Source organism: Fringilla coelebs (genome assembly GCF_963513975.1).
Source record: "Fringilla coelebs genome assembly, chromosome: 13".
NCBI classification, from domain to species: domain Eukaryota; kingdom Metazoa; phylum Chordata; class Aves; order Passeriformes; family Fringillidae; genus Fringilla; species Fringilla coelebs.
Window position 1 is genome coordinate 22,103,281 of NC_140039.1, and position 16,432 is coordinate 22,119,712.

Sequence of the window (16,432 nt, forward strand, 5' to 3'; positions counted from 1 at the left end):
ACAGGGTAACTCCTTAGCCACTTTCAGAATTCATTTAAGAACTGGCAAAACTACTCAATCTTGAACCCTTTGTCGCTTGGCTTCTTTTGTTATAATGCCTTTTCTTTTTTTAATTTAAAAAATGCATATTTTCAAAGCCAACAGACAGTGCTTTCCTGTAACACGCACCTAAGTCAGCAGTTCATCTGATCCCACCTAAGCACGCATGGGATTGGAATAAACCAATAGAGTAACTGCTGGGAGCATCCTGAATACCCTTGAAATAAACTAATGAGGCTGAGAGAAAAAAGTACTTTATAAAAGTTTTAGACGGGTTTTTTTTTGCATCAAGATTTTCTTTCTTCTTTATATTGAAGGAAATGGGGGAAACAGATGAACTTCACTTGAACCCTCAAATGTTAATGAGCAGGTGCTGCTCTGGAAACTTACACAGTCCATTATATTTTTCCCTTTTTATGTGCCAAGGCAGTATGTGCTGAACACGTCTAAGCAATTTCTGAATCACTTCAACTCCGAATATGAAATGTTTTGGGAAACATTCTGCAACTCAGAGATGGTCACGAAAAAGTTTTTATCTACAAAGGAGGCTATTATAGGTACTCTCACACGCACTCACATCCACAGCAGAAACTGTCCTCTACGCGTGATCCAGGAACACTCCATCAGGAAAGCAAACACAACCATGTACAAGGAAAAGGAGCTTTAAAGCTAGAATCACATTTCCAACAACATCATCATTAAGCTATCAGAAATCATCACAGACTTTCAAATTGAAGAGGGAGGAAAACCCCAAAATTTTCTGCTAGTGCAAAAGGCAAAACACATGGCAGTTGTGTTAGGATATGAGAAGTGGATGCAGCACCACACATAACATTACTGCAGACAACTTTCTGGAATGGAAGAAACTGTTGAGAGAGAAAGAGACAGACACTGTGTCCAGACCCATATGTATATGGCCTTCATTAAGAGTTCTGAGATGTCAGTTTCTATTTAGCCTGCACCTTCTGGCAAGCTAGCAAATGGTATTTACTGAGTATGACAGAGTTGAGAAAAGAAATAAAATTAGGTATAAAGAAGTGGGACAAACACTTCCTTAAATATTACAGACACTGAGTGTCCAGAGCCAGTGGCTTTTAACTCCTTCCTGATTTGACCACATGAACACCTACCTTAAGCAATTCTAGTGTCAACAAGACTGAGAAAAAGAGGTACAAAGGCCAGGTTTCAGAAAAAAAAGGCAACAAAGTATTTCAGTTATGTGCCAAATCAGTTCTTACTGTTATTCACACATTTGTTTCTGACAAAACCTGCATAATGGCAAGATGATAGTTAGCCAAGAAATGTGAGTCACTAGAGAAGAGCCTCACTGTAGCCAGGAGCAAGGGAGGGAATGGCCACGCACCTCTGCTCTGGCACTGCAGAAAGAACAAGCAGTTTTGGCTTGAGTCAGCTGTAAATGTCAATCTTTCTTTTAATTAGGACAGGAGCAGATTAGTGCACATGGTGACAGAGAGGTGTACTGGGATTCCTGGGAGAAGGGCACCTGAGTTTCCTGTGACTACAGAAAAAAAGAACCCTTGGAGGAAGAAAGATGGTTGGACAGTGGAGGGCTTGCCTTTGATGGCAATCAGAAAACACTCAAGGTATTAGCCTTGTTTGGGGGGATTTCTCAGAACTCAGAATCTGTATCATAGCACAATGCCTATGTATGTGTGTATATATTTGTTGTACATGTCTCATAAATGCCCATGTATGATTTTAACTGGTTTAGGTCACTTGGGCAACATCTGATTCCTAGAGGGAAGTTGGTCCTGGAATGAAGGAAAACAATAAGACCTAACTAAACACCATAAATTGTTTTGACAGAATCCTGGAGGTTTTTTTAGATTTCATGAAGACAAAAGATGAATCTTGGCACTGTTATGGTGAAAGGGACAGCAGTTAAAAATCAGCACAGAATGAACACAGATTCCTTGGACTTGAGGGCTGCCTGCCTGTACCAACAGGTCACCAGTAATGGCACATTGTGAAGACATTGTGAGGCTCGTATTTCCTTTTGAGATTTGCCAAGGTGTATGCACCAAGTGCTGGCCCCTGTGGCTGAAAAAGAGGATGGCACACCACAGATACAGACACACAAATAATCTTACCAGAGCCTGACATGAGGAAAACTTTGGTTTCACTTTTCAGGGTTTGGGTTTTTTTTAAAATTAGAACTATTTTTGAGATAACCATTCTGTTAAGTGAACTGTTGAGTCAGTATTTCTTTCCTCAAAAGAACCTTTCTTTTCCCTAGGAGGAGATGAACAGAAATTCCTTGCTCTTATCCTGAGGCCCAGAATGAGAGATGGCATGCAAACAAATAATACAAACATAGCATCCTTCACATGTGGAAAAAGGAAAAAAAGCCCTGCATGACAAAAAAGTGTGAAGAAAACAGACGTTTTCCATGATGCTGCATCTTTAAGCTCAGGAGGACAGACAAATGGCATATGGACAGTGCTGCATTTGACAGGCTGACACTAGAAACTACTCTCTGCCCTCCTCAGAACTGCTTCAAGACAAGACGGCTCACAATTATTCACACATTTCTTCATTTAAAAACATCACTTCTTTATTTGAAAGAAAAAAGTAATGACCCTCCCAACCCCTTCAAAAAAAAAAACCCAATAATAATAATAATAATAATTATAATAAAAAATCCTATTAGAAACAATAAGGAAGCACTGAGAGTTTGAGTATTACACTCTTCAAGTATGCTGTTCGGATTTTTTTTTAATCTGTGAATATACATATATTAAAAAAAAACCTTAAAAGTGCGACCAAGGGCTTCTGCTTAAAGAGTATATGTATTTCAAGGACTACTTTAAAATACTGTAGCACGACTGTGCAGTTACTGTATATGGCATGAGGCTTCCACTCCATATACTCAGCCAAGTTACCAGCCTTACAGAAAGTTACTGAAGTCAGGTTAACACAAACGGCGAACCCAGATGCTGAGCTGGGAAAGGGATCCACACGTTGTTGTTTTTCTCTTGTTAAGGAAAGAAACCACTGAACGCATACACTCAGACATGGAATGTGAGCAGACTTCACAGTAAAAGTTTAGTGTTACAGGTTTGGTGTGGTACCATCATTCAAGGCTGTGCACTAGATTGAGCTTTGCTCATCTTAAGCTAACCACGTTCTCTTCTTCCTGACAGGTTTAGTACAGTAGTTCAAGCCACAATTTAAACTGCCCATTGGTATGCTCCAAATTTCTGTATTTTATTCATTTCTTTTGTACACTTTAAAGAATCTTAAGATTTGCATCCAAAGAGAACCATGCTACATAAAAATTACCCAGGATTCTCGCCAAAAGAGTTCTTGAATAAAATCTAAAAAATACTATTGCAATGCATCTTGCAGAGAAAAAATGTTATTCTAAATGTAAACAAATTCACTCGGACACTTTAAAACTTCAGCAGAGTAGTTGCTGACTAATCTTTGCCACACTTGCTCACCAAGAGCCAGGAGGGAGCGGCGCAGCCCGTTCCTGCCACCATCATCTGGGGGGAGACAAGAATCGTTCCAAGTAGCCGGTGATGGCATCCCAGTGCTTCCACAAAAAGGCAATGAAAACCACTATTAATAAAGTGCTGAACGTCCTATTGCGAGTCTTCATCAGGGGCACAACGCAGTTGGCCACAGTGGAGACAAAGACGAGGAGGACAGCCATGACAGCCAGCAAGATGTTGATGAGCTTCCCCAGTAGGTTCCTGGCTGTGGCATTCTCCAGCCCCTCCAACTGCACCACTTGCTGCTGCTGCTGCTGCAGCTCCATCTTGGAGATGCGCGTCTGGCACGCTTCCAGTGCCTCCTGTGGGCAAGAGCACATACTGGGTTACTCAAGTTCAATCCGTCACCTCACCAACCAGGCCAAGTCAGGACCATCCCCTCACCTCACATTGCTCATTCACTGAGCTCCTGCCCTGCAGTGGGAGCAGAGGAAGCAGTGCCATTTCCCATACCTGAGGTGAGAAGCCCCTTGCTGACTGGGCACCTCATCTGCACCCAGAAGGTTTGACATGGAGATGCCAGGCTGGGAAAGCCCATAGCTTCTGCCAGAAGGGGGCTACCCAGACACCTGGTCACTTCAACTTTGGTTCCAAGAGGCCACTCAGAGGACAGAGGTGCTGTGCCTAGCCAGCAATCTTCATCTTCTTCTGAGATATACATTCCCAGAACCTCAACTTCCATCACCTTCCTTGGAGTCATTTGTGCTTATCTGACCCCTTTGCAGAAAACTAGGCAACCTCGCAGAAAACTACAACAACAAAAACAACTACCAAAGGCTCGGCTGTGTTCTGCTTGCTTAGTGAGCTGTGAGCTCAGAGAAAGGTCTGAGGGGCACTAGGGCTAGGACTGCACAGCTGCCATTGCCATCTCCAGACTGCAGCATGCTGTGTGGCACTGGCATAGCTCCAGCTGACTCTGTGAGGGCTGGAGAAAGACAACTAGAAGGGTAAGAAGCAGGAGATTTATGGAACTGCCTACAGGAAGAGGCAAAATGAAAGGAGGTGGAAGGAGAAGACAACCCTGCACAAATCCACCTCTTTAAAGCCCCACTGACTCAAGGGGGATTTGTCAGACCTTTTCACCAGGCTGAACCCCAACTGGACCAACCCAACCTACACTAAAACACTGGTGACATGCAATGCAGGGGGCTAGGGAGAAGGAGAGAGGTTTTCAGGCAATTAACACCAAGAGAGACTTCTCCTCTTGAAAATACCAAGTTACAATAATATTTCCACCAATCTTCCCTCAGAGTCACCTTTTCCAGACACACAGGCCAACTGCAAATACGATATACAAGTCTGCAGCAGTCCTTCCCAGACTGATCACCAAAAAAGGAACTAGGACTGTTCCTCTGCAACAGTAGTGCTTGCTCTTAAATAGTTTTTTATACAACAAAACACTTCCCTCTTCCCCAGCAGTGCTGATAAATAGGCTGTCCCAACTTTAAAGTTTACACTAAAAGTATTGAATCATACAGTGAAGATTAAAAAAAAACTGTTGAGAAATCCCCACTTCAATTCAATCATCCTGCCATCTGAATTTAGAGAGGAGAACAAAACCCGACTGTTGTAACACTCCCCCAAGGGAGAGCCTCCTGTTTACACTGCCAGGGGCCATTGTACCACTGTCCACAGACACTGATAAAATTTAACTTAAAGGTCATTGTCACCTGTTACATTTCTCACTGCATGTCTGTGGGGGTCAATGAAACATGAATGCCTCTCCTTGGTTAAGACCCCTGAAAGCACTGGGCAGAATTGCTCAGCTGCCCCAAACAGCAGTGACAGGAAGAACGTTTCACAACTGGAGTTGCAGCTGGTGTGTGAACAGCATAGCCTGCTTGGTCTTCAGAGGAAATCACCTGACTGAAGTACCTCGGCAGGAAAAAGGAAGAACTCTTAACCTACAACTCTCTGCTCACACTACAAATATCTAGCATTAGCAATCAGAACTGAGATATCTGTTAAAACTACCACAAGTAGTGGTACTTTTATTGGTATTATAAGTGGCATTATAAGTAGCAAGTACTTCTAATAGTCAAGAGACTTGTTTCTGAATCTGCCTTTCCCTCTAAGGGCCAGCAGCTGCTTTGCTTTGTAGAAGGGCCTCCAATTTCAAGACCTCTGTTTCACAACGTTTTTTACATACTAAAAGAAACTTTTCCTTTAGAAACACCTCCTTATTTCTTCAAAGCCATCAGAAAGAATTGTTTCCTGACTCAATGCAGTGCACACACAAAGCCATTTTTCCTTAGATATATGTGACCATTGCTGTAAAATCAGTGACACAACCACATCCCAGGGCCATGTACTGGGAACACGACTGTAAAAAAGTGTTTGGGTCATGGCCCATTAAGTGTCTAATACAAAAGCCTGCACAAAAAGTGGGCTCTGGATCCTGCTCTGCTGAAGCTGAGCAGCAGGTACCCTTTGTGTGGGACACAGCCCTGCTTTACAGAGGAGGTTACCTGGAGAGATACCCACAAGTCAGAGATGGAAAAAGGACCTTTTGGAATGCAGCAGTTTAGCAATAAAGCTACAAGGATAAAAATCAAATATTGAAGTGCTGGCATACTTCAAAAGTGAATGAGTTCCTGAAAGAGCAGGCGAAGGGCACGACTTGGGTCGTTGCTTCTGTCACCCACCTGGATGTCCCGGGCTCGCTCGTAAGACTGATAGGCAATCTTTTCCTCCATGCTGGCCAGCTCTTGTTTTAAATTGAGGATCTCATTCTGGTGGAGCTCAGTCAGGTCATTTAACTGCTCTTCAAGTCTTTCACATCTAGAAATGACAACACGTGGTACAATGGCTTTAATGAGAAGAGGATGGCAAAATGACACCAGTGACAAGCAAGCAATGAACACCATGGCCTGTGTACTGAACCAGCATGGCTGCGTCAGCACACAGCACACCCTAGCACTAATGCCCTCTTGCTGGGAATTACTTCTTTCTACCAGGTAAACTCTGTGATACTGTTCCTAACCTGGAGAAAACACACAATTGCATGGTAACTATTAAGTGATGCAAAAAATTGAGGACAGAATAAGAATAGAATGAAGCATTCACCAAACTTCTGTGTAAACCAAACAGTTCCCTTCTATAATACCATAACTCCTAAACATTTTTATCTACACTTGGAACAGTAATGGGCATAAAAATTACACGGAAATGACATGTGACTGATGCCTCAGAGAACATGGTGTTACTGTCTGATCTCTGCGTGAGGTCACATGGATCTTTGATTTGCTTTTCCTTTATCTCCTATGAATGATGCAACTTAACAAGCAAATACCATCACATTATTTGTAAGAAGGACACATGAATCACTAACCTGCAGGCTTATTTTTCAGTTTGCTCCTGGTGATGGACCAGGAGCAGTCCCGAGGAAGAGGGTTGCTTAAACAAACTGAGTTATAACAATTTTGAGAGATAAAGTTCTGCTTCTCCCTAAGAGAGTTATAAATGAACTGAAATTTAGCTCTGATGGTAACAAAGGTATGGGCACAGGTGTGGTGGCCATTGGGCTTTTTCCACTGTCTACTCGTCGTAGCAGATGGAAAAAGCTTACCACACAGTCCTTATCATCTGAATCTTGATACTAATGACCAAGACATTTCTGAGGAATTAACCACAGAGATAATTCCTTGTTTAAATTTTGGTTTTCTTTTGACCCCACTGAATTTAATTCCTACCAAAAAACCCCCACAAGATGAATAAGAAATATTTATCTAGAATGAAGAATTTAATTGCAAGTTCTGAAACTAAGACACAAATCCTGCTTTTCGTGTTTTTCAAGATTTTTTTTGTGTTTTAGAATCTGCAGTCAAAAGCTAGCCTTTAAAAACAGTCTTAGGGTTTTGTTTTTAATAGACTAGTATGAAAAGAATTTTTGTTTATGTTCCCAATGCAATATTACTTTAAGAAAGAGTCAGACACAGCATGACAATCTGCAGCGCAGTAAAACGCATGTGGTCAACCAGCAGTGAAACCAACACAACTGCCAGCTGACATGGCGAGCCCAGAAAGGTGCCAGAAGAGCTCTGCAACTGTGCCGGGACACACCAGAGAACTGGTTTCCCAGGACTGACGAGGGAATGGCCATTTGAAGACCGGCTAACAAAGAAGGAGCCCAGATAATTAATATAGCCCTTTGTTCCCACACAACTGAAAACTGACAACAAAACTTGCCAACAACCAAAAAATCACAACTAAACCCACTCCAAGCCCCAAAGGTAGCGTCAATTACTTGAAATATATTCAGTTTGTTACTATATTACAAAATTCAGCACTTTATTACACAAAAAGAACGTAAGCATTTCTGAAAAGAGCATGATTGTATTTTTTAACCTCCTCTCACATAAGCACCTTTCATAAAGCAGCTGTTGCCAAGCAGCTTAAATCCTGTTCTCTAACAGGAAACAATTGTATTTTAATAACTTCAAAACTACCTCAATCTACAGGAAACATAAGGAAATCTGCTAATCTGTGTAGTTAAGAGTTTAAACAGAACATGATTAGCAGAAGGGTTGGCTCCAATCTTCCTGCCCTGAAGACTGCAGAACAACCAGCTTGTTCCCAATCCACACTTCACTCCCTGCTCAACACCAGAACTGCTGCAGTTTGCATCCAAGAATCACCTGCACTTCCAGAACTCACTGTGTCAGGCAACTGCTAGAACTGGGTTATTTAAAAAAAAACACATCTCTGCCCCCACTAACCTACCCTGACTTATCTTTTAAATGACACATCCTCCATTCAGCTTCTTTTCACTTCTTGTCCCAATATCTACAATTTAGAAAATAATTTTTTCCAGCTGCCTTCTACTGGTGTTCAAATTTAAAAAGCACTTACGGGGCCCAGAACCAGGGTTTCCCTATTGAATGCTGGTTTGTTTTTAAGTGGGAGTATTACACAAATAAAAGCGACACGCTACCTGTCAAGAGGGTTAAGATGAAATACATGCCTCTCATTCATCAGTACCAGGGTCTACTGAACAAACTAAACTTGTCTGTGAATATAGCAGTGCCCTGAATAATCAAATGCCACTTCACTTCATGTATGGAAAACACCTCAAGACTATTTTGTTACTATTTAAAATGTGAAATTTCTCCTTAAAAGAACAAGGTCCAGCCCAGAAACATCTCTGTGCAGCAGACCAATGCTGCCTGCCACAAGTATCACAGAGATTATCAGAGCTGTTTCTAAGGACACAGTAAATAGCTGGGGTGCTTGGCTCAAGTATGGGATATGGGAACACTTCATTTCAAATAGCTGTGTTGTATTTCCACATGTTTTCTGAGGCTCACTGCGTGGGAATTGCAAAAGTGGTCTGAAAAAGGCTCAGAAACACAATTATGACCATCTCATTTTTAAAAAAAAAGCTTTAAGGCATTTTAAAGTAATAGTTGCAAAATGCACAGCTAACACAGCATATGGAAGGGAGTGATGTGATAAAAAAAGACATTTGATCTGCACTCAGTGCTATGGTGAGTAAAGAAACTCTGATCAAAGTGATGCTACAAAGACATCTGCAGTAGACAGTGAATGAAGTTTAGTACCTGTCTTCAGACATCTCTCAAGATGGACCTTTTTCTTTTTATAGCTATGTCATACAAACCTTCATGTAATCTTTATTTGTCACTAAATACATCTTTATGCTACTGAACACACTACTTCCAACAATGGAGTAAACAGCTAAAACCAGAAGTTATTTGTAGTATGCTCCAAGTCTTCGATCTAGAGGGATACACGAAGGACAGAGCTTGCTCCAAACAAGGAGCACAAGCTGCTCATGACACTCGCACATATTCCTGTACTTCCAGCTCCATGCCTCCCTGGAAGGAAGACAGACAGTTTTCCAGGGATGTTTTGGTGCTGTCCTGGCTGGGTGAGCACCAACATGCTGCCTCCACTGCCTGGCCACACTCCAGAACAGCCTTGCCAACCCTCCCAGACCTCAGAGGTTTAGCTCCTTTGATCTATTTTAAAACACATCATGAGGACAGACTGAAGTGTGACAATTAGACTACATTAGAACCCAGACAAATAGAAGCACCAGTGACTAGCCTTTCGGCTGAAGGTTTTCTTCTGACAGGAGCATGGGAGACCTAAATGCCCTTTCCAAGGCTGTCAGGCTTGGGAAGAAACCCAAAACCTTAGACTGGCCACACTCCAAATATGTGAGCTTATGGTTTTGCCATGTACAAACAGGTTCCTGAAGGGACAAGCAAGATGAAAATACTCAGCAGGAACTTTATTTCAGTCTCGATAGCACAAAAAGTCCCTGCTCATACCAGTAAACAACTGCCACCTTCCAATAATGAGATTAGCAACAAGCCATTGCAGCTCCTGCTCCCGGTGCAGAAGAAAACAATGATGGGCAAGTACCATCAGACTCTTCCTTCCTCAGTGGCTCAGCCCCAGCGGAGCAGAGCAGTGCTCAGGGGCCAGCATGTGCTGGGCAGCACAGCCCACCCTGCCCTTGCCATGGTGCTGCCAGGCCTGCACCAGGGCGGGAGAACTGGAGCAACTGGACAGGTGAGTCCCTGCCTCAGAGACTAGGGTTAGCAAGCCAGCAGCCACATGGATGGTAGACAAGATTTGGAAGCAGGGAGAAGGGAGGGAGGAGATGAAAGAGGTCATGGAAAACCTGTAAGGCAAGCCATGGCTGATAAACAGAAACTGCACAAACAAAAATGGGAAAAAAGATCAGAACCTACAAAACAGTAGACGATTTAAGAAAGAGGAAATGGATTAAGACCAGGTGAGAAAATGTCATGGCATGTTCTTTGTTCCAGCTTCCAGGTACAATGCAAACACTCAGTGTCACCTGACAAGAAAGACTTCTCCAAAAACTTTAGGCTCCAACTCAACTCTGTGTTTGTTTTTGAAAGCTTCCCATAAACAGAGCAGAGTTAGGAGACACTTACAACTTTTAAAGCCAATTATGACTAATCTGAATCCCCAGCCTGCCAGCATTAAACCACAATTTCTTTTCCCTTCTTTTAGCTTTTTCCTGAAGAGAGCTGAGAAGCAAGAGGGGTTCCAGTTGGAGGAACAGGTGCTACCCCTCCCTGCCAAGGCAGCAGCACCCTCTGCCCTTGGACACATTACGTCACCATCCACTTATGAGGTGATGTCGGCCTTTATCATTGGGATAGTTCAAAATACAGAAGCTATAAAAACAAGAATCTGCATTTGTACAGTCCTGTAGTCATCTAACCATGATTAACCCATGAGCTCTTGCTGATCATGCAGTTACCCACACCGACAAGGGCACAGAGTGTGGTTTAACTGGTCCTCCTTAAAGGTCACACCTTTAATTAATTTGCATCAACATTCCAAATGACAGGTCTAAATTACTGTCTTAAGCTTTTATAAGCCAAATGCAGATTCTCCCTGCTTTTCACTCCAGGTGTCTTGGTTAGTGCTTGGGGTCTGGGCTGACCTCAGGGGAGTGCTCTGTAAAGGTTAATGGCACATAACAGATATGACTTCACGGTGAGCTAATATGGGACCTACGTGAACCTTGCTCAGAGGCGCTGGGCAGTAACCAGCCCGCTTAGCTGACGGCACACATCAGTCCCCAAGGTGTGCTATTGTACTTTCAGGCCACTCCTTCAGCTATGCCGTGCTTGCATTAGCGTTCCACCATGAATGGCTGCTGCTGTATGTGTGAAACAACAACCTACACAGCAACAGAAAACAGCACCTCTCTGCTGAGGAGCAGAAGATCCAGCTCTGCATCACTTCGGGATGACTTGATGACACTGAGGCGCTAGGAACCAAAGCTGCTGTGCTGGTTGCTGGTTTCAGTCAAACTGCTGATAATTGCAAAGCAGGAGTAGAAAGTAGTGTTGGTCTGGCTTTGTTTGCCCAAGCTCTGCAAAGCACACTGAGAGCCTGCTGTCTCTACCAGATCCTAGCAGGTTAGCCTTTTCCAGAGTTTTGGCATAAGCATGTCAAAAGAGCTGCAGGGCAACTCCATGTTACATTGCACAAACCAGTGCAGCAAGTGGCACAGGGCACTTCAGCAAGCCTGTACACACCCCCAGCAGCTCTGCTGTTGCCTTTCAGGTTGTGTTTCACATCCTGGCAAAGAAATGAAGGCCATAAAGAACCTCATGACAACAGTGTACTGTCCTTCATCAGAACGAGGGCTTGGGCTTTGCATTTGTTATTTAAAGAATCCTGTCCGGGATGCCTGCAGAAGGGCAGCTAGTAACTCTTCCTTTCAGAGCCTGGAGCCAAGCCCTTGCTCCCAGCATGCCTATGGGGGGATATCAGAACAGCACAGGGCAGTCTGCAGAGAGCCTCTCCCACCCAGCAAGGAAAGGGAAGTATTCCCTCAGCACCTCTTCATGGGCAGCTTTCCACAGCAGGGAGGTGGGGGCAGCCGGTCAGGCTGCCTTACTGAAGGCCACTGTCACCTCTCCCCTTTGACTTCATCAGGGATCAGCAGTACTGCAGCAACTGCTCCACCTTTCCATTCCCTTCCAGTGAGGGGAAGACTGATGGAAACATGGGTCACCTGCTTCCAGCACCCTATAATCTCCACGACAAGAGCACTGTCAGTATCTGACATTTAATTCAACTTCATTTTCCTGAGTGCTGCCACTGTGGACTGAGTGGAGAACGGAAGGGATATCTTAGTTTTGGCACATGGGCAAGATCATGTATTTCTAGAGAACCTGAAGAAAGCTGGAATGTTTCTTACTCTAGTAGATATGGATCTGAGTGTTGGAGAAGGCAGGTTCAAGTCATGTCCACATTAGTTCCCTGTCATTTGCTTTGATCCAAATATTTTCAGGATTTTTTGCAGGGCAAAGCACTGTCTGATAACAGTAATTGCATCAATGTATTCCTGGGTTTGGGACACCTTATTAGACCTCTTCAGCTTCACTTTTTATCTTGAAAACATTTTGAAATAACCTTTTTCCTTACAATTTCTTTCTTTTACAGAGAGGGAGGTGAGCAGCAAGATAGAAATATTTATAAAAGGCAGAAGTGGGAGGGAATAGTCCTGAGAAGACCTCAGAACTATCCACTTGAATCAGGCTGCTAGGAACAGCCTGCTGAGCACTACCATCCCCAACTCCGGTGCTTTGCAATCACAGCATTGGATTGTCAAACAAAGTACCACAGAACATACCTGTACCGCTCCTCCTGCAGTGTCTGCATTATCAACGTGTAATCCCTCTGGTAGCGAACCTTAAGGTCCTCAAATGATTCTTCCAGTCTTGCCTGTGTCTCTCGAATTTCTTGTATCTCATGCAGTATTGCATCAAACCCTGAGCTCTGCATATCCAGAGTGTTTGTTTTGGAGCTGGAAGCTCCCACAGGGCCCCCTGTTGTACTGTTGGCTCCCACCGAGCCTGATGTGGCACTGGAACAATCCTCTTCACTACCATATTTTGGGCTTGACTGAAAGTTCTGAATAACACCTAGAGCCTTGCCACCTGTCCCATCTTCCTGGCCTTCTTCTAAGGAGTCTTTCAGATTAGCAATATTGTCTGCACTCCCAAACTTGTTCCTTATGAGGGAGGCAATCTCCCGGGGTTTGGAAACCACAGCTCCTGCTGCTGAATGTGTGGCCTGGGAGAAACTGGAAAGTCCACCTTTTACACTGTCGACCACTCCCTCACTGAAGCCAGTGACTTTTGCTCCAACATCTTTCAAACCCTGATGCATATCCCTGAAGACATCCTTTGGCTGCCGAGGGATCCCATTCTGTTCAATCTCTCGCAGCTTGCGATGGTAATGTTCCAATTTCTTCTGCAGCTGCAAGATGGTCTGGGCTGACTTTTGATTTTTCTTCTCAAACACTTGCTTAATGCGGGCACTCTGCTGCTTGTCTGCATTGTTGGCCAATTTCAGGTACTCTGCCACGTTGTCATCACGGGCTGTTTGCTCAATTTTGATCTGCTCTGTCAGCTTCAGTATCTTCTGCTGCAGGTGTGTGATGGCCACTTTTGTCCTCTGCGGATCTGGGGTCCCATCAACAGAGTCTGCATTGATGCTGCCATCAGTGCTGGAGGCCACGGCACTGGAGGTCTGCGCCAAGCTGCTGACTTCCAATCGCTCAATCTAAGCACAGAGAGAGAGAGAGAGAAACATGAGTGCTAATCAGTAACTTCACCAACAGAAAAGTTTTCCTTATGCCAACCAATTCTGAAAAACTGCACCTTTTTTCAGCTGGTCAGGGGACAGTATCAATCAGGAGAGCTTCATATATTTTACAGAGATCCAGCAAAAGTTTAAAAAAAGCAAAACCCCTCATACTTGACTCCGCCTAATCACCTCAAATAATTCAAAACTCAAGCACAAATGTGCAACAGGGCACCCCAGTTTAGCAGACCAAGCACTCCAAGATATCAGTACAAGGGCAGGGGCTCAACTAGCTAGGGAGTGAAGAGACCATGAAGGTAATTGAGAGCAGAAGCCACACGGTTCAACTGTACAGCACAGCACACCCCAGTCATTCCTAGTGCTTCACCTGTCTGAACAGCAGCAACAGGGAAACTTAAAAGCCATCTACTACGGTCAGTACTTTTAACAGAAAAATGGAGCCTGAGACGCACCCAAATGCACGCCTTGCCGAGGCAAACCCTGCGAGCAGGTGTCTCCGAGTGGGAGGGAAAAGGTGAGTTTCAAAAGACAACCCCACGTATGGAGAAAAAAAAAAGAAAAAAGGTTACAGGATGTTTCAGCGCAATCCAACCCTACAAGTACTCGCCGCGAACCCGCGAAGGACCGCGCACCGGCGGCTCCTGACCCGGACATTCCTCCCTGGAGCCGACCATCCTCCCATCCCGGCCAGCCCCGGGTCGCGGCCACAGTGGGTCCTCCGGCAGAGGAAGGCCCGCGGGGCCCCCGCCATACCTTGTCCCGGCGGGGCAGCAGCGCCCGCTCCCCGTGCATGGCTCCCGCCGGCCGCCCGTGCCCAGCTGCGCGCCCGCCGCGGCGCGGCCCCGCCCGGCCCCGCCCGCCCCCTCGCGGCAGGGAGGCCTCGCCGGGCCGGGGAGCTCGGAGCCGCGGCCACCCGCGTCCCGCAGGGAATCTCCATCAATGAGTTTTAAACCGAACGCCTCGTTTGGATCCCGCGGCCCCTGTCCCAGTGAGGAGCTGGTGAGCAGCCGCGATTGCTGCCCGCACGCTCCGCTCTCGCCCCCGCGGCTCGGCACGGACCAGCCGGCAGCTCCCCGGGTCGTTCCACTGGAACAGCTGCCAGCCGACCCACGGCTACTGCCCAGTCGCAGAACCACGTCTGTGATTGTGAATATGCGCTTTACAAAACAAAAATGCTGTTACACTTAACTGTAACCTCTCTCATGATTCATCATTCCATATTTAATGCAAAAAACCCCGCAGGCTGTGACACTGGCCGGCGCTGGGGGTTACCTGGGCTCCTTCCCATAACCCTAAGGTTCTCTGTTGTCCCATCAACAGGAAAACCAGACACCTGGGGAAGCAATTGATTCATTTTCTAGAGGAGCTCAGCTGCTGGAAACCACAGCAGCTGTGGTCTGTTGTGACTCCTCAACTGCTTTCTTAAGAAGGTTTAGTTGAAAAAACCTTGGAGCTCTGGACAGATCAATGGAAAATTGGTGCTAAGAATTCATATTAATCAGTGGGACCAACACTATGTATGATATCAGTGCCGCACAGCAAACGTGCTGTCTCTGAGATGTAGAGACATGCATTTGGAAGTAATACACATTTGTAAAGATACCACTTCTTGGAATTTGTCATTTCATTAAGATTTTTCCAGGGCTGTCAGTGATCAGACTTCTCCCTATGGCTTAGACGAATACAAAGACCCTGCCTGTGCAGGGCATGCCTGGCCTGAAAGCATCACCCAGCACCCATGGCACAGCTGGTCTGTGCCTCACCCAGAGAGCAGCTCTAACAACCAGCTGCCACCCCAAGAGCAGCACAGAGCATCTGTGCAGCACACCAAGACAATCATATTACTGTTAACTGCCTATGAACCAAGGGTTTCTCAATCCATTCTTAACAATCTCTACCTCCTCCAGACCAAGGACATTTTAGTATTTAATGGCAGACGATGAAAACCAGAAAGAGCCACAGTTTTAATGCAAAACTTCCACAATTTAATTTAATATAACTTATTTTTTCTTTTTCTTTTCATAATTGATTTTTTTCTGGGCAGTGGTAAGGGTGAGTGAGCATGGGACTGACCCAGTGTCTCAGAACCAAACAACTGCTCATCACCAGTTTTTCTGCAGCCCAGAGGCACTGAGCTGAAATCTGCACAGATGAGTGTCATAGAACTACTGGGGCTTCAACACTACGTTGCAGTAAAGAGTTTCTATCAGCTTGATTTACTCCAGGTTTGGTACAATTAGTGTGTGTGTGTATGGATAATTACCATAAATTACACCAACAGTACACTCTTTCTCTCATAACACAAGTCATGAGAGGAAGAGTGTACTATTTCTCTTCCCCCCCTTTTAAAGTCAGTTGACTTCAGCAAATCTGCCCAGGTTATCTCCCTGCAACTGTGGTAGAAAATAACTTGAACAGCAGTAATAGAATAAACAAAAGTTGGGATAATTGCTTTATAATTACCAGCTGTGTGGATATTATTCGGAAATTACAAAAAGGGTTCTTTCCAGTTCAAAAGGAAAAGGCTGAGTAAGTGCAGTTCTGGAACAGAACTGAGATAATTTAAATACTTTGTCCATATTGACAAGGCTTTGTAAAGGGAAGACAGCACAAACTGGGTCCCTGGGAAATGCTGATGACATACTATTGAATTTGAGATGATGGTCAATCTGTCCTGAAAAGATTCTGGTAAATTAAATACTATAATGATAAATGTTTCTATAAGAATAGGGGTTACAATTCAATAG

General features: G+C 44.6%; 1 protein-coding gene across 3 annotated transcripts in view; it reads right to left on the reverse strand.

Moving 5' to 3' along the window:
* Positions 1-3,246: 3,246 nt before the first annotated feature.
* Positions 3,247-16,432, reverse strand: part of TMCC1 (transmembrane and coiled-coil domain family 1) — a 52,535-nt gene continuing 39,349 nt past the window's right edge. For 2 of the 3 annotated variants that reach the window (XM_084214384.1, XM_084214385.1), the window contains exons 2-4: positions 12,709-13,643; positions 6,203-6,338; positions 3,247-3,859 (exon numbers count right to left, since the gene is read on the reverse strand). In XM_084214384.1, the coding sequence (XP_084070510.1) occupies positions 3,545-3,859; positions 6,203-6,338; positions 12,709-13,643 (1,386 nt within the window). In that variant the 3' untranslated portion in view covers positions 3,247-3,544. Of the gene's footprint in view, positions 3,860-6,202; positions 6,339-12,708; positions 13,644-14,438; positions 14,488-16,432 lie in introns of those variants that run through there. The other variant, XM_084214386.1, reaches the window with a different exon arrangement.